The 26,775-nt window shown below is 36.0% G+C and overlaps 1 protein-coding gene and 1 non-coding gene across 2 annotated transcripts in view; one reads left to right on the top strand and one right to left on the bottom strand.

Moving 5' to 3' along the window:
- The window catches only part of ADGRA1 (adhesion G protein-coupled receptor A1), a 286,313-nt gene that overhangs the window by 220,567 nt on the left and 38,971 nt on the right, over positions 1-26,775 (bottom strand). Inside the window, exon 2 of the mRNA XM_062610365.1 lies at positions 20,917-20,988. Within this exon, the coding sequence (XP_062466349.1) occupies positions 20,917-20,988 (72 nt within the window). The remainder of the gene's footprint in view (positions 1-20,916; positions 20,989-26,775) is intronic.
- Positions 19,822-19,927, top strand: LOC134159494 (U6 spliceosomal RNA). The gene has a single exon (XR_009963161.1). It is a non-coding gene; the product is annotated as a U6 spliceosomal RNA (small nuclear RNA).

Below are 26,775 nucleotides of genomic sequence, written 5' to 3' on the forward strand. Positions count from 1 at the left end.
CAACCTTCCTATGCAAAGCAAATTGATAAAAAGTATGGGACTTTATACAGTCCTATGGCTGTTCATGGCATTCACCATAAAGATCTGGAAACAAGAAAGAGAACCTTTTCATCAGTTTTACACTAAACTCATAGTTAAGACACATTGAACAGGTTTGGAGAATTTCCTGCAAGATTAGCCTTTTACGTGTACACTATTTTTAATGGCAGTGACCTTTATTATTTCCAATAGTGAATCAAAACAAGGAGGTTGTTACCCACAGTCCCATGTGGAGGCAACATGAAGCATCCTCACCTCTGCCATTTCTCTGACCTCTCAGGATGTGACAAGACTCGCTGCTTTTGCAGCTCTGAAGCTGGCCTCTCCTTAATTACAGCAGCAACTATAACAAAACTTTGTAACATTACTAACTAGCTCCACCACAACACAGGGCTTGGTCACTTCTAAAAGGTCTCCCTCTTTGCAGTTACAGTAATTCTCTTCAAGCTGTTCCTCAACTTGTACCAAAAGCGCAGAGAATAATCAAGAAACAAACTCTTTACATGCTTTTCTGAGATCAAAATGGGTTTTAAATGGAGTTTTGGTTTTGTCATGTGAGGGTTTTTGGGGAAGAAGGGGGTGATGTCTTTCAATTAACGTGACTGAGAGCTGGTCCAGAGCAAGCAAAATGTGTAAGGAATGCAGAACGGAGCCCTTGAGGTATTTGGGGGATGGTGAAGGAAACAAAATTAAAAGTAACTGAGGTGCCTCTGTTAAAACCATTGACTTTGCACACACATGAACATTACCTTATTAAAGATTCATAAGGGCTGTATAGTTTTAATGCACATATGGCCAGTGTTACAGTTCAATAGCCAGAACTCTTAAAAAGAAATAAAAAAAGAGAGAAGACACTTCACTCTTTTAACTGGCTTCTATCTAGCCTCCTTTTTAAACACCAAAGCACAGTTGCAGCAAAAGCCTGCCATTCTAACAAAGGTCTGAACAGATGAAAAACAAATCAGTATTTCTGTTGCAATTAATATTCAAAACTGCTGCCCATTTCCCACTTCTGAATTTCTGCATTTTCTTGCCCCAGCAAAAGATGAAACCATGCCCCTTAGTCACAAACCTTTTCTGCAACCACAAAGCTGTCAGTGAGCAGCACCCTGAATGGCTCCTTAGCTGCAAAGGATAGTAAGACAAGAAGAGGAGAAAAAGGATAAGGGAAGGGAAAGAGCCCTCCCTATATTAAGTTGAAAATTGGAGCACAGAAAGCTCAGCACTGGATTTCTGTAGGTCAGCCTAAGATAATTACAACTTCAGTAGGATCTACCCGCTGTTTAAGGGTGCATGGATTTTTTCTTCATTATAATTTTTTGTGGTGCAGGTTATACTGCACTTCTACTACAGTCTGTTGTGCTTCAAAGGTGGAGACATCTCTTTAAGAGCAGACATAATGGAGATGTGTCTCACAAGCAGGGTGATGCTGATGTCTCCTGTCCTGTTTATTTTCACTGGGAAGGTGAAAAGCTTTCTGCTGCTCTTTTCCTTGTCATTTTCTTCTGTGGTCCAAATGACCCATTTGACTTTACAGGGTTTTCTTTAGCTTTCTCTTTGCCAAAAATCTATCTGGTAAAAAGCAATGACTTCAGACAAAAGACAGACAGGCATAACCAAGCCCTCAGCAAACTACCCAAGCTTGTAGTGGGGTCTGAGGGAGGACGGAGTTACATGTCATTAGACCTCTGGCATAGTTGTGCAAAAGAAGTTTTGCAAGAAAGCCAGTAACTGTAAGAATTGCCCTGCAGAGGGGTTACAATTGTCAACTTGATTTTTTGTTTCCCAAGACACTCCTAAATATTTTTTTCCAATGCAACACAGACCATCGCCCATTGGCCAGACCCTCCCTTCAGTGCCCTGCAATGCAGTCTGAAGCATATTATTTTTAATCAATGTGAATTACTTCCTCCTCTGCTGTGTGGAGCGTGTGGCTCCCTCTGCACTATTCACCACTCATTCTAGGGATCAGGAACCCAAAACAAACATCTAAACACAGGTTTCCAGCACTGTCCTAGGCTAGGCCTAGTCAGCCCGCTCAGGTACTCCCACACGCCTTTGGTTTAATCAAATTTAGAGCAACGATTTTTTTTTCCTTTTTTTCAGCAGCTCCTTGGTACCCTCCCTTTCATTGTGTTGCTGTCAGCATCCCATCACTCATTCACAGGTGTCCTGTACCTACATCTTTCCAAGCTCTCTCGACTGTGGTACCAAACTAAATTTTCCAATCCTGCTCTTTCCATCTTGATTTTTATTTAATCTCACACTCCATTTCTCTTGCTGCTATTTTTACCTTCTTTTACCCTTTCCACTAATCTTTTTAAAAGCAGAGGCCATAGTCAGAGTGCTTTAAGTCTTAATAACAATATTACCATCTACGAAGATCACCTTCATCTCCAGTTCAGTTGAGCATGCATGGTTCCCTGATACTGGTTAATGTGCTATTTGGCTTACTGCTGTGACTCTTCAGTGCAGATAAGAAGCTTTAAAAGTATTGCCCCGCACTCATCCAGGACACGTAAACCCCTGATAAAACAGGCAGCCTTCCCATACATTAATTTCCTATTCTGTCCAGTTTCTTGTAATAATAAATCCAATGCTAGTGTCCCTATATTATTAAAATATTTGGTGTTCTCTGTTTGACTTTCATTCCCTAAAATTATTTGGCATTAGAATTCTCTATACCCCAAGATAATTATCTCACTATTTTCCTCAGGAAGACAGAGTATTTTTGTAGTGAATGACTACATCTCTACCATGTCAGGCTTAGTTAGAGATTAATAACGGGTAATACTATTCTTCCTGCAAATTTTTATTTTCACAATATGCTACAGCTATGTTAGGAGAAACAGATTAGACCACATACTTACAATAAGTGTCAGACACAAAAGCATGCAACTTAGATGGTAGCAGCAACAAACTTTTAGGAAGACAGGCAAAATGCAAATTTATCAATGTAAGTTTGTTCAATAATATTCCTTAAACTTTGACTCAATAAAAGCTTACTTTGTTATATATTCTTGTCATTATAGCATGCTTGTTATTAAGTACTCCACAGCATTATACAAAATTTCTTCATATGCTTATGCCCACATGTAACATGGGCAGACACAAGTTGACAACTAATTGTTGTCAAGGATATTGTAAACAGTAAGAGCGATTCCCATTACGACACCTGAATTTCTGAGAAAAATTCAAGAGGATAGCTGATACTTCTTGTTATCAGGTATTTGATAAATCACCATGAGGAAAATTCCCATGTTCTTTATGATATCATTCCATAGCCCACAGCCACAGTAGCCATTAAAACATTATTATTTAAAAATCTTTAACAAGTAAAATCAACATGAAAAGGCAGATAAATCTATAGTCCTATTGTCAATTTTATCATTTTATGCTTAGCATTTCTTATTCTGCTAAAATTATCGAATCTGACTTGCTTGTAGCAAAATAAATATTTTAGCAATTAATGCCCATATTGCTAAGCATTATTGTATTGCTAAGCATTAGCAATACAATAGGTCATTCAGAACTCTGAAATTGAAGTTTTTATCTTACCACAAGACCAAACTCTGACATACAGCAATCTTTTACCTTCCTTTTATTACGGGTTTTTATTTTTTTCCTCATTTTTTTTAACTTTTAAAAAACACTTTGCTTCTGCCTGACTGGTTAGGTTCAAAGGTTTACTGCTTTTGGAAAACTTACTAAGTTACAATGTGGTACTAGTTTTTTGGGTGATTTTTTTTCATATGAGAGCTTTTTTAATGAAATGTTTTCTATTGAGTTCATTGTCAGCTTTTATTTATTTATTTATAGGCATATTAAACCAGCGGTATTGTAATTCCATCATCATGTACAACGACTTGGTAATCAGAATTCTCATACTTCAGTTCCCAGTTGATAAAGGTCCAATTTTTCTATCAACGCATTTCATCCATACACGCTACTGTTAATTACAGTCCAGAGCCCCGTACGTATCTCTGAACTGCTTTCTCTTATTTTCTTTATGCACCCAAATCCAGCAAGTAACTTCTAGAATGACTTTTACTGGAGATTTTCCACAATGTTTAGATAAGATACGCACACACATACAATGTACCAAGTGTATGTTGTTAGATCATTGATTTCAGTATTTAATATAAAACTTCGCACAAATGTAACGTATACTGTTTAAAAGCTTGCATCTCAGCCAAATGAAACCAGGCCATTACTGAACTGTGCAAGTTCACATCTGAAACATAGGGACAAATCCTGAATATATCAAATCTGAACATAACAGTGTTGAGGGAAGAGAGGGGAGTGGATAAAAAAAGAAAAAAAAAAGAAAAAAAAACCAAACAATTTTGCATAATTTCTTTAAATCTTGTCCAAAACACTTTCCATTTGTCCTCAGAAAGAACCCAGCTGTTTTTTAATGAACGTCTGTAAGAAGTTAACCCCTGGCTTAACCTAAAATGAACCAAACAACAACCAAAAGATCTGATTAAATTATTCGCACTAGAGATTAAAAATATAGAATTAGAACAAATCTATACTAAGCTTTTTGAAGAGACTTTCGTATAGCTAAAGAGAAAAGCGGTCTCAAAGTTTTAACCTTTGAAATGTTTCACTGTTGAAGCAAGTCCACATTTGGGAAGATTTTAAAAGGAAAGTTTTGAGCAAATAACCTATGTAATGTTACATTTGCCTGAAGGATGGCAACACTACTTTTAATGACAGCATTTATTCCATTCTAGAAAAATATGATATCCAATTCCATTATACAATAAACAGTTTAAAAACAGTGCATAAAACATATTTTAAAGGAGTTTCATGGTGCAGTAAATTAGATGTTTTTTCTTGAATAAGGAATTTATGAGCTGTATTAATCATGCATTGACCAAGCAAATCCAGACTGGATTTATCATATAAAAAACCCCAAAGCAATCCAAAAGTATGGGAGAGCTGTAGAAACTGGATTGTTGAGCATTATTCTTGGCAAAAATCATGCAGATCAAATGATTCCTGATACACTTGTTGCTGAAGAAAATTGTGTTATATTAACACTAAACTGACCCCCAGCATCACTTCAGAGAGAGGTTTGTTTGAGTTAAGATAAATGATACTTTTTTGGCTCTGCTAATAGCAAATCACTTTTGTGATGACAAACACTGATTATCTTTTAAAAATATCTTCTGATAAAGGTTACCTGCCAATAATAGATAAAAGAACCTAGAAACAGGAAGCATAAATACTCAAAAGGTGGTGTATGTATGTATGTATGCATAGAGATACTTTCCTTACCCAACCTGTAGCCTTCCTCTGCAACGTATGGTAAATTCTAACCATTTCCATTGTCTCTGTCTCTGAGAAAGGAGCAGGAGGGAGCAAAGAGGGGCCAGAGGATAGCAACCTGCAGCAGAGCCTCATTTTGTGTTTCTGTCAGCCCCTTCTTGCATTATTCCCTTGAGTCTTTTCTCTGACATCATCAGGAATGAAGCAAATAAGAAGCAAAACAGCCACCTTCAATTCAATTCTGTAAAGTCCGGTAGGATAAAACTAAATGAGCACATATAATAGTAATTAATGCTTAGAAATCCCTTCTTTTGAGCAATAGAATAAAATGAAATAAACACATGTTTAGGAAAATACAAGTGAACAAGCCAGAAAACAAGACTTACACATTCCAAAATTTAACACAGAAATGCACAGAATAGCTGACATGCAAAAGGAGAAATGGAAATAAAGAACAAAAAAAATTGCTTTGACTTTTAGCATTCCAGGATGTAGATGGCTTGCTGGGTAATTGGCTGATTGATTGTTCTGCTAACTTTCTGGGTGAGTGGTTGAGCAGGCTCGCTGCCCTCCTTCAGGCTCATTGCTGGCAAATTGGCACTGATATACATACGTGCACATGCACTCTCTTTTATAATTTCATTGAATCCATCCTCATTTTGTCTCACATAGGAGCTTGAAACTTCAATGGGAAATAAAAGGTAATTGTATTTAGAGTAAATATTGCCAAACTGGCAGTACTGTTCTCATCTTTCAATTTATACTTAGTCAACCTGAATTTATGCAACCACCTGATGTAAACAGTTTACTCGTGTAGATCTGCTTCACAAATTCATGATGGTTTTGCTATTCTTAATGTCAGAACATTGACTTAGAAGCCAGAGGTAATACTACCAAAATAATACTGCACATAAAAGGATTGTTCTCAAAGTCGAGATCGATACAAGTCACCCAGATCTACTACTATCACAATATTGAAACAAGAGAAGTACCATTTCTAGTTTTAGTTCAGCCTGTGGATTGACGTAGGAAAGTCAGCAGCAGCTGCTATCACAAGTTACTCTTTTTATATTAGTCTATTATGAAAGTTTGAAAATAAAATCTATAAGCCAGTATAAAAGGTTCTTTCTGCCATTCTACAAGACTGATAATGCCTTGTGTGATCCTGTCTGCTTTTTGTTGGCTCACCACATTAGGGTTTGTTTTTCATATACCATCTTTTAAATGTTGTTGAACTACACAATGACTTAAACGGGTCATCAGAAAAGCTCTGGTTTCAGAAAATGCTCATGTCATTAACGTCTGACTGTGGATCACAAAGAAGTGTGTATGCTGTTTGCCCTTCCCAGCTGTAAGTTTTGTATAAACCCAATAATGAAAACAGGATTCATGTCTGCTTTCAAACGTGACTAACTTACCAGGAAAACTGGTACAGTCTCCTCTTACAGTAAGACAGAATCTTACTACATGAGTAGGTAGGTATAAAAAACAAGGGAGCAGCTGTGCAATAACATAGTCAATAGGGAAAAATAAGTCAAATGTCTTGTTTAGTCTGAAGAAAAGGCATTTAATTTGATTTACACAAACAAACTACAAACATCACAGACCACTACTGATACACATGAATGCAAGGAAAATGGTAAAGAAGGCTTGTAACAGAAGGTCTGTATTTTACCCTCTATCTCTGTGCAGGTGACAGTTTGAATAAAAATAATCATTAAAAAAGAAAAAAAAATCAATTTACTGAATTCTCAGTTCTAGAGGAGGCAAAAAGAAAAGAACCTCCCCCACACACCCAATAATAAAATTAGGAAGAAAAAGAATCATTTCAATTTCATCATCAGGAAGCTTTAAAGTTTCACTGAGTTTGTCTAAGTGACAATTTCGTCTGTACTGCCCTGTCACACAAGACGGAGAAAGCAGATTTATACAAGCTTCCTAAGTCCTAAAGTCCCAGTGAATTTCCCAAGGATATTTACTGCATGTAGATGCTCCAGAGGGGTCTTTTTTGTATTCAGCTGTGTAAGAGTTTTACAACATCAACATCACTTCTGAATGTTAAACTATGCTGAAACTGTATTTGTCTGAGTATTCAATAAACGGGATTCAAATCCATTTTTAGAGTACACTGTCACTGCATACAAAATAAATCTTTGCAGATAAAAATCTTACTTCTAAATACATTTCAGGCTTTATGCCCACAAATACTTTTATAAAGGATATATACATTTCATAGTTATTGTCATGATATCATTAAGAGATTATCATATTTTTGGTTTGCTTAGACTAGGAAAGTGAGTATTACACCACTGTTTATAAATGCTGAACCCTACAAAGAGAAAAGGGTTAGTTTAAGTTAAAGGACAACAGTACTATAAGATCATATGGATAAAAATAGGCTATGAGTACATTTAGATCCCAATTAGAAAAAATAGAATTAAAAAAAAAAAGTTAAGCTATTAAAGAAACAGTGATTTGAAGCAGCCTCCAAATTGTTTGTTTAAAATGCAGTTTGAAACTGTCACAGAAGGGGTTTATGCCTGGACAAGGTTTACTACAGTTAGAAACTGCAGTATATGACATGAATTTTTGTATATTCACAGCTAAGCCCTCTCTGGGCATCTGCAAGAACCAGCAATATTTTTTTTTATTTCTCGCTTGATGGTGAACACAGTTTTGAGAGCTGCCCCTTTTCACTGAAAAAGGCAAAGAGCAAGAGAGTTGGATAGTTTACACTGGCAACCTGAACTGGCCTGGTACCAAAAACTTTTCAGGTGTTCGGTGCTGCTATCCCTTGCTGGCTTACTCGTGGTCAAAGAAACTGTCACATTTGGACTGATAGGGATTTATTGGTTACAGTGGCAGAGACATGTAAAAGGAAAATGTTTATAAAACCCACTGTGACAAATTGCAACTTCTTCTCTTCTGACACATTATAATTTTTAGGGACATTATTTTGAACTGAAGGTTCAGTGTTCGTAATAGAGTGCTGGAAAGCAATTAATGGAGTGGCTAGCTTATGGTGTACATGATGAGAGGGAGAGTTGAACAAATTTTCTTTTTATCCCTGGAAATTCAGCCTGCCTGCAACCCATTCTGGTCTTACATTCCTAAATATTTTTGTAAGTTCACATAACTGTACAGTAGGAAAGCTTAATGCAGTACTCAAACTTCACTCAAATGGGAGAATTGTCCCTTGTGAGGCACTTGCACTTCTCAGAAATACCTAAAAGCAATTAATTGTACAAAGGGGAAAAAAGCTATCAAATTCTCAACTTAGCTGCTGACACGGTACAGAAAACACTGTTTTGTTCTGAACACAATGTACTTTAAACTCCCATTTCTGCTGAAAAGCATGTCTTTAAGGTCTTTAAAAAAGTATTAACTTACTTTGCATTAAGAAACAAATGTGAATATTGAACATTAAAAAAACCCAGAAAGAACACTTGGTGAAAATAACAAATGCACTATGTGTCTGGGGAACGCATATTAGCTGTAAGGTTCTCTCATTAGCCATTAATTATAGCAACATAGCAAATTTGTTACAGTCACAGTTGAGAGGGTATGGCTTTTAATAAATTTGGGGTATTCACGTACCTGCAACTAAAGTACTTTTTCCTGATTTAGCATCTTTCATATTTCTTCATAGGCAAAAATTTATTGATTTTAAGAGATTCAAGATGTCCCTCTGGCAGTTTTCTGGGTTATAAAGGCATGATAAAAACATTTTTTTTATTCTTCAGCAAGTTTCTTACGTTATGCTAACTCAAGTGGCTTCTTTAACTTAAAATGCTCATTTCTACAAGATAAAGTTCACTATCATTCAACAGATCAATTTTTGTTTTATTCTTTCAAGTTCACACGCATATAAAAATAACTATTTTTATTCCAGCGCAAAGTTTCTCCCTGTACTCCCCCAGCAGTACACTTTCTAAAGTAGAGCACAGAGGAATTTTGTAATTCTTTTTTTTTTCCACAGAATATGTGCATAGTTCAGACTACACAAACATCCTCTATAGCTCCCCCAGTCACTTTCCATTTCAAGAACGAGGCAATTTGTGTTAACACAAGACAGCTTATCATGTGCTAAGTCTGCATGCAATTTTCTCGTGAGAACAACCATTTTGTACCTACTTGACACATACAGCACTACACTACACCCAACTAATCAATTCTGTCTATATTAAGAAGTGGGGAGAAAAACTGCCCGCAGCTGTTATACTACATCAGCTTTCCTAACTACTTCAGACAACTCATTTTGGGGATTTTTCTTTAAACTAAACTGGCATAAAACATAGCCCTTCTTTCTGTTTCTTTTTTTTTTTTTGCATCCTCAGAGATTATTGACAAAATGCAAGCGTCAGAGAACAAGCTATGCTTTCTGCAGGCATCCTCAGAATTTGGGAGGGCAACAAGCTCCCAGGGTCATTGGGTATCCTTGGAGGATTTATGTACTAGCATAATATGAATGAGCAATGACATGTTTTCACCAGAGACCTCACGGGCTAGTCTATGAACAAGAATTTTTGGAAGAGAATAGCTTACATAGAATCATAGAACAGTTAGGATTGGAAAGGACCAGGACCTTAAGATCATCTAGTGTAAGCATGCAAATGAGAAAAGTCTCTGAACTGATATCAAGTCAAAGATAGAGACACAAAAAAAAAAACCCAACCAACCAGGTATCACTAGGGTCCAGTAAGCTCTCTGGGAGGGAAGGATGGAGTTGGGAGCTTTTTTCCTGATACTGACTTTCACCCAACAACACCATGATGTTGAAATGTTTCTATTCAGAACTTGATGTGTCTCACATTTCATGTACATATACTACCAGAGAAGGCAACAGACAGTAAACATGCTAAAGACCACACTGCATATGAACACAAGACATACTATAATATTTTCTAGTTTGAAACATTCAATCAATAGCCCACAGCTGAGGGATCAGAACCAAAAAATACTGAAGACAGGGACTCTGTTATCAATTCACCTCCCAGCTCACTTTGCAAGATTAGCCATTATTGATCAATTAACACTAATTTTTATCAGCTTGGCTTCCCAGCATGCTGTTCTGTGACTTTATCAAACAGCTGTTAAACCACATTTCTATTTTTCCTGCTTCTCCAATCAGTCTGCCATTTCTTTACAGAAAAGATATGCAGCTTGCATCAGTCCTACATGGTGTAAATCAGCTTTACCATTTCAAAAAGATATGTGAACACAAAAACTTGAAATTAAATACTGACATCTATGACAAAGATGTTCCTGAAACTGCTGTGTCCCCACGCAACATTTATTTCGCCATGCTAGCATTTCCATCATTAATCTGTTTTTTCAGAGAAAAAAAATGCTATACTCAAAAGTACAGCAATGCAACTTGGCAAGTCACTGGAGTCTTAAATATTGGTACTACACCACATACATACCAGCAGCTGGCAACTTCATGCCCAAGCTGAAACCATATTTTCACGCCAGAACTGAAGGAATGTAATCCCAGCAGCACATTCAGAATGGCATAAACACCCGTCACGCCAATGAGCATCGCCTGCGAGGGAATGCAGGTCTGGCAAGTCTTATCTCTCATTATGAAGCATAGAATTAAAGGAAAGACACATGGCCTGGTAGCCCATGTTGTTTCTATCAGAGGGAAAAAAATACCACAAGAACCAGAGAAATGAATGTGGCAGTTTAGGAGACAAACAAAAGACAAGCTTTAAGGTAGAAAGAAGAGATGGGAAAGAAACTTGATTCCAAACCCTTGCACTGAAACTATGCAACTGATTTTAATTAACACATTTTTCAGAGTTAATTGCTGCTGTTTATAAACAGCGCTGTAATATCCAAAAAGAAACATCCTCTCTTATTATAATTACTGCTGTTTTGGCATGGTTTTTGGGGTTGCTTTTGGGGTTTTTTTGTGCACATTATGGCGTAACAGCTCAACAGAAGTAAACATAAAGGGTATTTTCCTGCTGTCTCATCTTCTAACATATAAAGTATATGATGTCTAATAGCCAGCATTGTGATTTTGTACTGGTTAATAACAAATTACTAGAGGAAAAAATACATTATCTGTCAGACTACATTACAAATGCTTTGAAAGTTACTGCATGCTTGCAAGACTTACAGTGCATGTGCCTATTCAAAAGAAGGTAATGTAATTTTCCTTTTAATTTTTATCTCCTTTGACAGTCATACTAACAGGAGTTTTATAATTCCTGATATAATGCCAAATCTATCTTTGCTACTGTACACTAGGACATAATAGGTTCTGGAGTTTGGAGAATTTGGGAGGGTTTTGTTCGGGTTTAGATTGGGTGGGGGGAGTGGCATCAAAAAAATTCACATTCCACTTACTTAATGAGAAATGTTGTTAGTCATATGATGTAATCTACAGATACATGGAGGACACCAGAATTAAAATGGAAAGCTAATTTTTCATCGCTTGCCCTGTATGACTTGTGACATTGATCCTGCCTCTGCTTCTCTTTCCATGGCTTCTCAAAATTTCTATGCAGCAATGCAGATTAGGTATCTTCCTACTGTGCATTAAAATACTGCCGGTAGCCAAATGATAGCTACTTTGAACCGCATTTCACCTTGCACTCCTTTACATCTACATGAGGACCAAAGCGGTTTTTCAAAGTCCAGTTTTCTGTTTCATGTTTTCAAAGGATCCTTCACGTCTGCTGTTGCCTCTTACTGCTTATGTAACCAGGCAGGTATTTTCATCAAGCTACAGTAATCAAGGCATCCATGGATCTCTCTCATTTTATACTTAGAACACTGAACCCAGAAAATACACATGCGCATATTGGTTGTGATGACAGTATTAGGAGAAGGGAAATATCAATTCTGCAGACTCTAATTCCTAGTGCTGGGTCAGGATTTGGTTCACTACATTCACTCTTCCTTGGCATATTTCTAATACAGCATTGCTCACAGAAGAAAAAAAAACCAAAAACATTCAATAGGACAGCTACAGCAGACTTATAGCCATTAAAAAAGAAAATTTATGGCAAAATTCAAGAGAGTTCCTGATTTTCAATCACTTGTCTCAAATAAATCCTCCTCATTCCAAAGATTTTCTTCTTTCAAAAGATTCTTTTGTTTAACCTCAATATGTATTCTGTTACTTGACTGTCACACATTTGCTACAGCATGCATATAATTCCCCATTTACACAAACACATTTTTAAATAAGAAGGATTAATTCCTTTAAGTAAAAGACATACTAGCTAAAAAGTACTCTTAGTTGGATGCCAACTTCCAGGATCAAATAATGACAAAAGAAATCTGTCAATAAATAAATACTGTCAAGCCGTAAAGCTGTACAACTTCAACAGTTAGTTGGAAATTACCCACTATTGAAAAAGACAATTTTAGCTAAGTAAGGTGATAGGGGCAACTTTTCATTACAACATTACATCTTATTTGCAATAAATAAATAAATAAATAAATCTGTGTAGTTGCATTGTTTACAAAATAACTTAAATGTTCTAAATGTTAATGAGAAATCCATAATGGGTGCTAAAAAAATCTTCAAAGTGAGGAACTGAAGCTATTCTGGTGCTAGAAGGATTGTTTTTGTATCTCCTTTCAGTCTGATACCAGATTTACACTCATCTAGCTCACCAATCCACGCCATTGAAACTGCAAGGTATTAAAATGGGTTTATAGAAATTGGATTTTGTGAAACTAAATGGATATTATGGAAAAAAAACGAAACACTTTTTTATGACATGCATTTAATTAATTAGCAATAATTCATTTAAATGTTATAAGCATCAGAGGGATGCAAAATCCCTGAGCATCCAGGCTGTTATCACCACAAAGGAAGACTGACCATGGTGGATGCAGAAAGAGCCCCAGGATAGGTAGGAAATCTGGTCCTAACCCAGGGATATGGTATAAACCCAGACAAAAATGTCTTTCAGTACTGACCATGGCATTCATGGTCAACAAAAAAAATATGGGATGGCTAAGCATTTGTATGTATTAAACTCTGAAAAACAGTTTACCAGTTTAACACTAATTTTTGTGGCAGAAATTGGTTCTGTTCATGCTCCAGGACAAGCTTCAAAAAACATTCATTTCACAAACAGTTATTCTAATTTTAGCTAAAAAGTAATTATTATATGGGTAAATATTTTCTTCCCTCTTTCTGATCTGTATGCTACCTGACATATATTCCTAGTTTCCCCCCCCCTCCTGTATTTGTAAAGCTTTATTTCCTGAGCAGCTTTAACTCTTCAAAATTGTTATTTGCAGTAGATATATCTCTGGAAGAACACGGACCTTAACTTCATGGTAATTCATGAATTTTCAGAGCTTTCCTTTTCGAATTCAATATTTATAATTGCCTTAGTACAAATATATTGCAGCCAAGCATACTTAACATTGACCAAAACCCTGCGAGCTACATTAGCTGCATCTAGAAGTGGCAAAGAGAACTATCCGGCTTCATGCTAACACCAACATCATTGTAATTAGAAGGACAATCTCTTAATCTGGCACTGAAACCAAAAGGGTAACTCAAAGTTCAAGAAGCATCAAGAGGAATATGAATTTTCAGTCTAGTTTAGAGTATGCGCACAAAGTAAATTGTTGCTCCAGGAGAAAAATCATTTTCCATAACTATTCCCATCCATCCTCACCTACTGCGATATTCTCAATAGTAATGAAGCATAACAAGATTTTTGTAAAAGATTTCAATGTAACAAGAAATCTTACAGGAAAAGTTGCTTACATCTCCCCAGGACTCCTGGACACATTACTAGACAAGTTAAAAAACTGGTTGGAGCATTTGTATCTTTTTTCATTGAGAACATTTGCAGTGCATTTCAACAAAGAACTCGTTTGACATCATTATCAACTAGGTCTAGGGAATTTACTAAATCCATGTGGGATTTTGAATACAAGAAAAAATGTCAGGAAAACTTCAGATACTTGAAAGGAGCTTGCACTAATTTTTCTTTCTGTTTATTGTTTCCAAACTAGATAAAACCAAACAGTTTCAATCATGCTGTAATTACTCACACACCAAACAGCTCTAAGAAATAAGTTTTAAAATTGACTTTTCCCTGAGTAACACCACAGATTTTCACTAAACACGGAATTTGAAATGAATTAACACGGTCATTGAGGTCTCCAAGACCAACCTATTTTTTGTTAATGTACGATGTTAGGGGCACACTCCTTAGTTGCAAACTGTACAACTGGATCCTGTCATTCTGAAATATTCTTAGTTTATAATAACTAGATTTTTTTTATTTTTACAACAATCTAAAAAAAGGGTCCATAATTCTAAATTTAATTTGTGATGTTTCTAACTTTAAAGATAGCATACATACATGTTGAAAGTAAAATTGTTTAACAACTCCCTGAAGCATATTTGCAATCCTTCACAGTGCCTAGGAAGAACATCTCTGTTTCTTCATGTGTGTGCAGGCACATTTCAAAAATACAGGCAGGAAAAGAAACTAAGTGACCGGCAATTTAGAGAATGTAAATTGCATGTTTAAAGAAACACACCAGTATATCAGAATGTAAACCCTTTATATTTTCCCCTTTCATCACTTGAGTTTTGCTAAAGAACATCTAAATACCATATTTTTATACCAGCTGTTTAACATGTTTTTTCTATGGCCTAATTCGTTGTGGTTGTCTTTCCAGCCCTTTCATTCCCTCAAGTTAATGTGTTATTACTTCAATTGCACAGCACAATATATAGTTGCAGAATGTCATACTGAAACCTACTGAAAGTATCTTTTATGCAATCTTATCTAATAATAACTGAGGACAACATGTGACTGCATGGCGCTGCCACACAGTTGGGAACTTTACAATACAGCAACATTTAATAAAAGTACACGCAATTTAAGGTAATTAAGTAAGAATAATTTATACAGCTAAAAAAAAAAATTAAAAATACATTCCACGCTAAATTCTTACAAACACTGCAGTATTATTTTCCTTTATCTAGAAACATGTCTAGGAATACTGCAAATAGAAACATGTCTAGGAATACTGTGAAAACATAACAGCAATTTTCTGTAGAACAGTCACTGTCAAATTATTAGTCTCTTGCATGCTTTCCTTCTGGGTCAACTGTTAAAAATATGTGTAATCTTGCTTAATGCCCTTCCATCCTGATTTCCCAAGGAAACACTGCTTATGCAGTCACGGTCTGTTTGTGTATGTTTATTTTTATTTGCTGTTACCCTTCCAGTAGCTTCTGAATTCATTTAAAAGTTTCAGCCACAGGGACAGCAGTCTCAAAAGTAATTATGCTCCTATAATCTTAATGAAAAAGTATATTTGGTTGTGAGAGAAACAGAAATGTCATGTACCCACTTCAGAAAATTCCAAGTAAATTATCAACTTCATTAAGAACAAGGAAGACAACAGTGAAGAAGCCGAAACAGGTTGCCTCCAGCTAGAGACAACATAGAGAGTTAGTGCAGGACAGGGGTTATTGTTGCATCATAAGCAACTGTGATGGAACAGTTGCTGTAGAAGGTAAGAAAACTAGTAGTGTGGATAATAGCTCAGACACATACTGATTTTGCCAGCTGACATCAGGATGAGATTCATTTCCTAGAATAGATCTTACGCTCAGATCTAGCACAGCTGACGTACCTGGCCGAAAAACATCAGTCTTTGACCCCAGAAGCGTCATGTCGACCATGGCTGACCAAACATTCTCAAGCATAAAAAGATTTGTCACAACTGTTAGCAATGATACTACTTTGCTGCACACTATCCAGAGACTGCAATGTCTTTGAAAATGGGTCCAGACCATATACTGCCATGGTAAGTTATCTTCTGGTAATTTAGTTATCAATCAGCACTAGCCTATGATTCCTTGGGTAATAGCAATGGCTAGCCCCACTGCCCATAAGTTAAAAACAAACAAATAAATAATAATTTAAAAAAGTAAACTAAGTCACAGATTTTCTATTTAATGTACTGTTCCAATTTATGGGAAAACTATACTATCAAATTATATACAGTCAATTTTAGAGTTGTTCAGATCCTCCAAACTTTTTTAATTAAATGTGAGCTTTTGGATTGCAGAGAGTTAGTTGAAAGGACTACCTCACTATTTCACCACTTTGAAACCCCACTTTGCCTTCCTTTTATGGTACCCAGAGCATATGAAAAGCTTATTTAAATGTCTACAGTAACTGATGCTGTCTTGCTCAGGTCAATACACCTCCCAGTAAGACAGGACAGCGACTACAAACAGGAAAAACAGTGGAACTGAAACCACTGCAAGCTGCGAAGTCTTTACCAGAAGCTGCAGATCCAAACTGAACTCTCAGCCTCCTGAATGTGGAGCCATCTCCACACAGTGTACCTCAGAAGGTGCTCACTGTAATCTAGAATTTATAGTCTGTAGACCTTTTCTGGTGAACTGCCACACACCTCTTCATATTTTAGCCAACAGTTTCCCTACCACACTTGCTTCGAAAAAGTTTATTTTCTTACCTACATTTTTGTTTTATTCCAAATCAAGTTCTATATAACCAAGCACCACACAAAACCTAAGTTTAGAGAATATTTTATTCTTGCAAATTACACTGCCTTCTTAATGCCTCTTGTTAGTACTATAAAGTAAGCCCGGTGGCACAAAGATGCACTATGATCCAGATGCTGTAACACATTTGTGACTCAGTCTTTCCAAAACAGAAAAAGGCAACAATTCCTAGTTTCAGAAAACTCAAAGTAGGGAGCAAGAGATTTCCATCTCTATAGAACACTCATGAGGTAATGTTCACACACATACAAAATAAAGAAAAAGCACCTTTTGCGAGGCAGTGTTTTCCAAAGCACTTTTACAAACTGCCTAGTAAAACCACTAAAATTTCATAAATGTATTTATTTTGATCACTATTATTTATATAGGTTTTATGACAGAATTATATGTTTCATTATTAATACAGTATTAGCAAATATAGGATTGTCTGTCTATTACTAAAAGGGAAATAATTGTATCCCCAGATATCTTTTTTCCTGGCTGGCTGGTTGTACCAAAAAAAAATTAGTATCATATTTCCTTTTATAGCAGTAACAGAATTTAAGGCAATCTGAAAGAGAAACCTTGCAAAACTTACACTATGGCTGAAAAAAAAAAAGTAATTTTCTGAGAATTCTGCAGAAATAAAGACAAATCAGGTCCAACTACATTTTGAAAAAAAGATGCATTTTATATATATACTATATATATTGCACTATATTATATATATAATATATATAATGCACTATATTATACATTATATGATAAAAGGGTTCTACTGTAGTCTTTGTTTTAGAGAAATCGATTCTGTCTTACTCTTAAAATGGACAGTTACGATGCAAACAACTTGTATCTCTCAGTTTGCTTGATTAAATTTGCATAAAATGAGGAGTCCTTGTTAGAAGCAACTCCTTGGTGAGGTCTCTTGCTCGTGTAACATGCTGTTGAGAAATCACCAGAACCTGGGAGGATTCACACATCTGTAATCTAATTCCTGTTGTGACATGCATTGAAAAACAATGTAAGGAGGAAGGTGGCACTAGCATATTGGAGTATGGCTTCAAACTGTTCCTTGCTCAAAAAAAACTTTTGAGCATTCCAAGAGAGTAAAGTGACAGAATTTACAAGTCACTTCAGTTCCACCTGAAATTTTTTTTCTCCTCTGAAATTTTCAAGCCTGACAATGACTGATTTCACTTTCCATGTAAGCTAACGCTCTTCTGGCTCACGAACTCATGGTAACTGCAAAAGAATCACAGACACACATGATTCTTGCCTCTATGGCATACACATTACTAATTTTTCATTCTCAATGGGACCACAAGGAGTGCAAAGCCAAATTAAATGAGTAATCCTGCATGCTAAGCACCTGATGTTGTAAACTTATTGTTATCTTAATGGAAGCTGCATTCTCCTGCTACTGTACTTCATAGGATTCTCTACACTTCCTTTCAGAAAAGAAACAAAAGTTCTTATTGGTAAATTTTGGTGCTCCATGATGATGAGGCAAAGCTAGGGAAACCTTTGTCCAAGGGTTAAGTGCACTCATCCATATGTAGTTCATTCACACTCACCTCCTGGTAGACTATTCCAGCTGTTGTAAACCCCCACAACTGAAACTCAGACTTCACATATATTGAAAATAAGCGTATGGGACCAGACAACAAGAAACAGAGCATCTGAATCTGATGAGATTGTCACTGCCTGAATTCTAGTCTTTGCTTCAAGGACCACTTACAGATTTTGTATTAGTGCCATGGCCAAACAGCATTACATACAGAACAGATTATATTCACTCATTTTATCTGTAATGTTGTGAAAATTCAAAACAATAAAATTAAGAAGGTTTAGATGGTGATGATACCTCAGGCTACACCCATGAGGCATTTTTTTGTTTTCTCACTCTTCTCAATACTGTTTGCCATGTCTTTTCAGTTGAAGATTAACTAGATAACTAGAAGTTCTTAAAGTATGCACTCATTCCCCAGTGTAAATTAAATCTTAAAAAAAGAAAACCCAGAGGAAATGTTTCCCTCTGTTTCTAAACACTGATGATTTACATGCAGTACATCAGAATTTAATGTACTAATTTCCCTTCTTGTAATAAATTTGTAATCCTATCTCCTATGCTAAATTGCTTTCTCTAAAATATTTGTAAACTTTTTTATAAACCTCATATCATTATTATACCCAAGATTAAACCAGTTAGTAAATAATACACAACTATTCTTCATTCCATACTTTGTATCACTGCCAATATTATCTAAATGCAGAGAAAATGTAGGATTCCTTTTCATAACTGTTCAGAGTTAGCTTTATCCTAACCCTTCCAGGTGCTTAAGAGATTGTTCCAGACCTTGAAATACATTGTTTGTTTTTAAATTGCATTTATATTATTCAAATATCTCAGTGTCCTGGGTTCAGCAGTAGCAGTCAATTTCCCCTTCTCCAGCAAGTGATCCCAGCTGCTTGGCTTCTGTTTCTCAAGGCCCAGGATAGTGTTCCGGGCAGTGGCATGGGGCACAGCGTATGTTTCCAGCCAGTATCTCTTTCTCAGTTGGGGTATAGCTAGCCTCAGATCCTTTGTATCCCTGACTCCAAAAGCCGAGGGGTCGACCTCGAGTCTCCCCTGGAGCTTTCTGCCAGAGGCTCCAGGTACGACCATTCTCCCCAGCTGCAGTGTACAGTACATTTTTTACATCTGGCCTGGTCCGGACAGGTCCAAGGGCTACTGCGTGAACTATCTCGCATTTAATTTGCTCACACACTGTATTCGCCACCCGGTCCACCATCTGATCAGGAGTCATTATCCACCCCTTATTCCATACCATACACATCATGCAACTGAATGTTGAGTAAATGGGCTGCACTAATTACACAAAGAACTCAAATAGGAAATCTCAGTCATCCAGGCATTCTAGAAGTCATCATGGACTGGCCAGAGGGCAAAGATTTCGGAATGTCACCAGAGGAGGAGGTGATGCGTGCTTGGTTTGGCAGCACATACACTAAAATTGGAATGATACAGAGAAGATTAGCATGGCCCCTGCACAAGGATGACAGCAAATTCCTGAAGCGTTCCATACATTGACTGCGACTGATGAACCCAGGACACTCAGTATCATATACTTACCCACTTTATTACACAATCATAAACAGAATGCGTATCTCACAAATAGTAAAATATTAGCTAAAGTTGATTTTAATATGCAATTTTTTACAAATGGTAATATTCATTCAATGTAGAATACATTCATGCATTCATATATATTCATACCTTCATGAATGTAGCAACTTCTTTACAACAACAGCTCTACATATTGAAGGCATTATCACAAAGCAACATAAACATAATTTAGCTTAAACTGCAGGAGATATTGTAAGATATGAATGATATAATTGCTCATTTTAGATGCACTGGCAAAATAAGTTTTATATGAATATAAAAAACAGCCTTTTAGACTTGCTCACAATTATTCTCAAATAAGTGACCTATATATGCAGACCCCAGTGTTACTGCAGTATAGCTGATACTGCCTATTTACTCTATTGAAGTTTCCAAATATTTCTTCCTCTAATGCATTAGCTGCTCCTGGACTCCTCTTCCCCACTTCAAATATTGGCCATGGAGCTTTAGCAATGTCATTGTCTGCTACAGTGATAAATGCTGTTCAATTTCTCTAGAATATAATTAAAATATAGAATAGAATTAAAATCAGAATAGTATTAAAATGGAAGTATTGGAAACCAATGAGTTAAATAACCTAAACTACATGTCAGGTATATTAGTGTTACCATTACATATACCAGTCTTCACCGTGATAGTGTACACAGTGTAGTACAAGTCTTTGACTGGATGTTTATTTTAGTTCCAAATTGATGGCAGTGCTTTCCTGTATTTTCCACATCCATCGCCTTTCACTCATTTTTATGCTGTTTCTTAACTTGATGACTGCCCAGAAACTCTACTATGCAATACAGTTCAGAACATCTCAACTTCATTATCTGATGTTTGGGTTTATATTTTAAATACACAGACTTTTTAATTGAAGGTGGAACGAGGCTGATCAGTTACTCACAGTCTCTCCAGGGATCTTAGTCCAAAGAAAGAGCCATTCTTCAACCATAAGATCTTGTTGTTACTCAGAATCCTACAAGAAGTCAGGAAAGAATCTGGTTAACAGAACATGACAATCCCACTGGTTAAAAACATATAATTATAGAAATTGCTCCTCTGTAAATCACTCATCACCAAATTCTCTGCTTCATTTGCATTTTCCCATCATCACAGTAAATAAAGATTACAATTTAATCTCAGTATATAGTTTCTTCTTTAGTAAATAAAAGCACGCTCAAGAATTATGTCAACAAATGAATTTTGGCTTCAACTTAAAAATTGTAATACCAATAAATGCCCACACTTCACTAGCAGATTCTAAATTACCACAGGTCAAGGTACTTGTTAGGCTTCCCAGTCAGCGAAAATGCTGATAAAGCAAAGGGCATGTTAAAAATTGTTCCAGTAGATTAGAGGACAATACAGTCACTTTACAGTGGCTGCTATAGTAGGGACGTATAGAAGAATGATGACTGACAGATACAAAGCATTCAACTTTCTACAGTGGAGACAAACAAAAACCCCACCCCTTTAACCCCAAAACAGACTAGTCCAATAACGTTTTCCTGTTGCAACCTCTGCGGAGTAGAAATTCAGTCATAAAGCCATGCCTGGCCTATCAATGACCACCTCCAAGTACACATGCAAACTGGTCCTGCACGCAAGCTATTGAAAAAGTTGACTATTCTTCCTCTTCATGCTAAACTACTGTGGATGTCACAAGCGGGTCTCTCTGGTTTACTGATTTTTCAACAGTGTACTTTCCCAGCTATTTCAGAGGCATTAGAATATGAACATGCACTCATTCTGAGGATGCTACAACTTAAAAACCTTCCAATATACAAAAGAAATGCAACTTGTCTTACAAGCTCAAGAAATTGTTTTTTTTAAACAGATCTAATGATTATGCAATGCACAGAAGAAATATTTGCCTCTGTAAAAAAGTCTTATTCCAACTCCTTGAGAAATGAGTCTTTTAAAGTAACATTTACAACAGATTATATTTCTTTAGTTCACAAAAATTCCACTTCAAAATAAGAAATGTAACTTGCAATAAAGATAGAAATAAAACACTTTTCAAAAGTAGTTTTATGCCTTCTTTGTGAATCAAATTTTTACTTTTGTAAAGTTTTACAACAGTCTGTTACATGAGACTATTTTAACTTGTCTTCCTCTTCACATTTCCCATTGTGTATGAACAGTAAGTGCTTTGCCCCAGCATACGTCTAATACGTAAAATCTCAAGCTTAGGTGCAAAAGACAACACATAACACAGACACATAATGAAACAGAAAATTACTAATGCAAGAAAATTAAAAAAACTCTAATGCTATTATAAGATTTGGAGATTTTTTCAAGTTGTTGCTAAAATTGATCAATAAACATGTAAATATTTTGAAGGCATTTGTTGGCCCACTGTCAGAGAACTGAGCAGCTCAGATCTGTATTACACTATATTGTCACTGAATAGACTTGTGCAGCAACATCACTTCTCACCCAGAACCAGTCAGTATAACCTGCAAGTGGCAACTTGAGATCAATCATGGTCAATACACCCAAGCATCTGAAAGCACATGGAAGCCTATGTTTATGACAAAAATTATATATATATATAAAATATATATTGGATCATTGGATATTTAATATACATATTATATATGCACCGACATTCATACAGCTATTGCCATCAACTAAGAAACTCCATTTCTCACAAGATCTTCCTTCAAATTCTCAGTCTAAAAAACCTGTGTATGACATTAAATATTTCTCTACCAACTCTTCACTAACATTTTAGCAACACATTTAATCAGTGACCTGACGAAAGACCGCAAAATGTTTGAATTTGCCTCATCAGATTTTCTGAACCTATAAGGGGCTCAGCTGGTGACTAAACTAGAAATCTTTTTAAAGTTCTGAATATCTAAACTAGGAAATGTAGATGTTTGAAGTGTTCTATTATTTTATTCTGTTCTTTTACTGACCTTCTGAGACTGCACAGAACTTGTGTCAAGAAAAAATGAAGTCCCAAAATCAAAATTGGCTGGGCTTGGAAAGACTAACATCATAAATTCCATTTCATGTTGGGTCATTTGGTTACATGCTGTGTTACAGAAAGACCAGCTTTGAGGTCCATTACAATGACATTAGATATAAGTTATATTTGGACTGTTCTGCATAGCCTGATTTGTAAAGATACATGTACTTCAGAACTCTCATCTGGCTTAGATACAAGTAGTTTTGTTTTTGAAAAATTTTCACAGTGCCAATTTGTTTTTCCAGTCTTTTATTTATTCTGCCCAGAAACAGAAGGCAGCCTGAACTTTCCTGGCAACCCCAGGAAAACGCATCACAACTCAGCAGCACATGGTCTCCCACTCTCTGCCTCTGGGTCTCCTTCTGTATGGTACTGAGCATGTAGACAGAAACCATTATCATTAACCCACATAAAACAAACTCTTAGAAACTAAAGATAACTATCTAACTAGTAATAAATCACAAGACTGAGTCGAACATTTAGTTCATAAATGGAACACAGTAAATCCAGCTCATGCTCTGCAATACAACTGTCTCATTTAGTCACTTGCTTTTACTTTTCTGAAAGATAAACCGAGTCTTGCAAAACATTACACCACAATTAAAAATTAAGAAAAAAACAAAGCTAAAACTAAAATAAAATAAAATATAAATCATAGAACTTAAGTTTTTAGATTTAAGTTTCTAAATGAAACCTTTCAAATCTTTACACCAGACTTTCACAGTGACTTTCACACAGAGATCAGGTTTCAAAAATTTAGTTTCCTTCAGGGCCTTCTCTACAGTGCCAACTAAAATTCAGGTTTTATAAACAAAGAAATATGGGTATTATTGTTAAAATACGATTCTTTGTCTGTTCAGAATCAGAGCTTTAGAGAATCCTAGCATTCCAGTAAGGTCCATGGGGAAAAAAAGTTCTCCAAGAATTACTACAAGTTATCTACATTTCATTCAGTTGGCTGGTATACTACATGAGAAGAATCCACCTGCTTTTAATTAGCTTTAGTGATGTCCAAGAACTTGCAATGGACTGTTATCAAAAAAGGACTTGGTTTGCACTTTAGAATATTTTTGCATTGTATTCTGTGAATACAATGAACAACTCCACTGGCAAACTTAAATCACGCTATTTTTCATACAGTAATGAATCATTTGTTAAACTTTTGATGCGACTCATAACATTCTTCCCTTCTAAGGACATTTGCTGCTGGAATGAGGCTAGAAAGGAGGAAGGTTTTAGTTACAACGTTCAATACACTAACTCAGAAATGAGACTTAACTATAGATGATGACAAATCTTTTCAAGTAATCAATGCCTGGTCAAACTGTGGCTCTTACTCTTGATGCTGAAATTACACAGAGTGATTTTGTGTACTACTTCTTCAGAAAAGAAACAGAATGGACATGAAATGTATGAAGTATGGCTGAAATAGGTCTCTCTTTCCCCTTGAATACAGCCACCTGCCTCTAGGCAGAGGTATATAATTGGAGATCTGCAGAAATTTTGCAGGAAAACAGAGACATGATACACATCCCTTTCTTGTACTTATAGAAGGAAAGTTTTTGTGTATCAATACATGGGAAAATGTTCTATTATTTAATTTTGGATAGCTTATAATTATAATTTTAGATGTATCAGAAACTGAGTCACTTATTTTAATAAAAATTAAATACAGTTTGGAGTTTTAAAACAGATCCCCACTGTCCACCCACTATGACTAAGTATTTCTCAGATTTTATTTATTCATAGCATTTTCACTTGTCCTTTTTTTTCCTGATGTGCCAGTGAAACACAGCAATAAATATTGCTACACCTCACAAATAGGCAGCTGGTTTGAATAATTGTCAGATTCTAGCCATGTGATAAGAATTTCACATTTTCAATATTTTATTCCCAAGAGAGAAATATTAAGGAAATGAGCACACTTTATAAACAAAATCCACTTAAAATATTTACTTTTCTTTAAAAGAAAAACAAAACTAAAAAGAAAAAAAAAATCCTGGAGAAACCTTCTGAGAAGGCACTTATTTTAAAGTTCAGATTGCAAAATGTCTTTGCACAACATACGATAACCATAGGTAACAGGAAGTTTAAACGGTGGTACTTTCAGCCCTGGCCCTTACAGGATAAATCTAACTAAAACAGCGCTGGGGAGCACCATTAACACCACCAACCAGCCCCACTGTTGATCAGACACATTATGAACTTCACTGACCTTTTAAAATCTTACATCTCTGCTGCTCCTCTCCAAAAACGCTTTCAGGGAGGACATTCAGCAGACACTAACTCTACACCCAGTTTGTCCTTTCTCAGGCCTGTGAAGCTGTCCAGCACTATTCCCAAGGGCTCTGAAGGAATATCCTTCACACACTCTCTCTTGACCTAGAGTGATACCCAAAAGCTCATAACCCATACATGTAGTTTCACAATGCAAATGTACTTCTCTGGTGGGCTGCAACACAAGCTGCATGCTGTTTCCTTCATCCTGCACTGGACACAAACCAACCAACCCCACATGTACACAAGAACCAAAATCATACCAAGGAGCATACTAACAACTAAAAACTGATAAGCATAGATGGTCAATGAGCCGTTGCTTCCAGTCTCTCCTGGACCTCCTTCTTTAGCAATATAGGTAGACTTAAAAGGATGAATTGTTCTAATGGGCTACAAGCCATCACTGGTTTTATTTCTGGTTTAATTCAAATGGAAGAAATAGTAACAAATCACAGTTTGCTTAAACCGATGCTATTATTTTTGGGTTTTCTGAAACCACTAAAATGCAAAAAGACACTGTAATCCTGTGCGTGCAACAAAGTCTCATTTAAGTATAAAACATGCCCAGTTTAACAGAATCTACTGTAGTATTAAAAAAGTATCAAATAAAAAGCTCTCAATTATAATGCAAACTTCAAATTGCTACAACACCTCAAGCAGAGAAAAAGAACCTCTTACCATACTTTTGAAGTCAATGGATTTGGATTCAGTTGACATTACTGTGGAAACTAAATCCACAGCTGAGGCTTCTTCAGTGAGATGGTTCCACATCCCACCCAACAAAACCTAAAGACTATGAGCTCACACAGCAGTGCATCCACAGAGAAAACACATCTCAGATAACCAAATCCAAGAAAGACAATAGATGAAGACTGTTATTCCCAAATGTATAGTGAACACAGAAGGAAGTGTGACCCAATACTGTAAATATGTATTTCCTCTGATAATATTCACAGGAGAAAAACAAAAACTGCAAGAGGAAAAACAAACAAACAAACAAAAAAAAACCCAAACAACCAAAAACCCCAAAACAAACCAAAACCAAGCAACCAACCAAAAAGATAAATTAAAAAAAATCAAGAAAAAAAAAAAAAAAACAAATACCCAAACTTCATAGGCGATGATACAGATAAGATGAAGAATCAACATCTAGAAAATTGGTCCTTCCCTTTCTGTAAGGCCTGCTCACTGAGACCAGCTTAAGTACACTTAAATACCACAGGAGACACGTACTAGAAGACCAACCATACCTGCCCTGCTGCACTCTGTAATTCCTCTTAATTCCTATTTGTTCTTCCACTTCTCAAGTGAAAATGTGTGTTAGATGGATACCTAAGAAAATTTGACAAAAGCTAGAAAAGTCAGTTTATTAAGACTGTATATCTGAGACCTGTATGTTGGGGTTGTGTTAAGAAATCGTGTTTCAAGTTCTGCAGTTTCTCTTTCATACTGATTTCAGTTCAAGCAGAGGGGGTTATCTTTTATTTCAAAATAAAAATTTAAGTACTA

Source organism: Pezoporus occidentalis, unplaced genomic scaffold, assembly GCF_034315485.1.
Source record: "Pezoporus occidentalis ecotype Australia unplaced genomic scaffold, CSIRO_AGI_Poc_V1 ctg147, whole genome shotgun sequence".
Classification (NCBI taxonomy): Eukaryota; Metazoa; Chordata; class Aves; order Psittaciformes; family Psittacidae; genus Pezoporus; species Pezoporus occidentalis.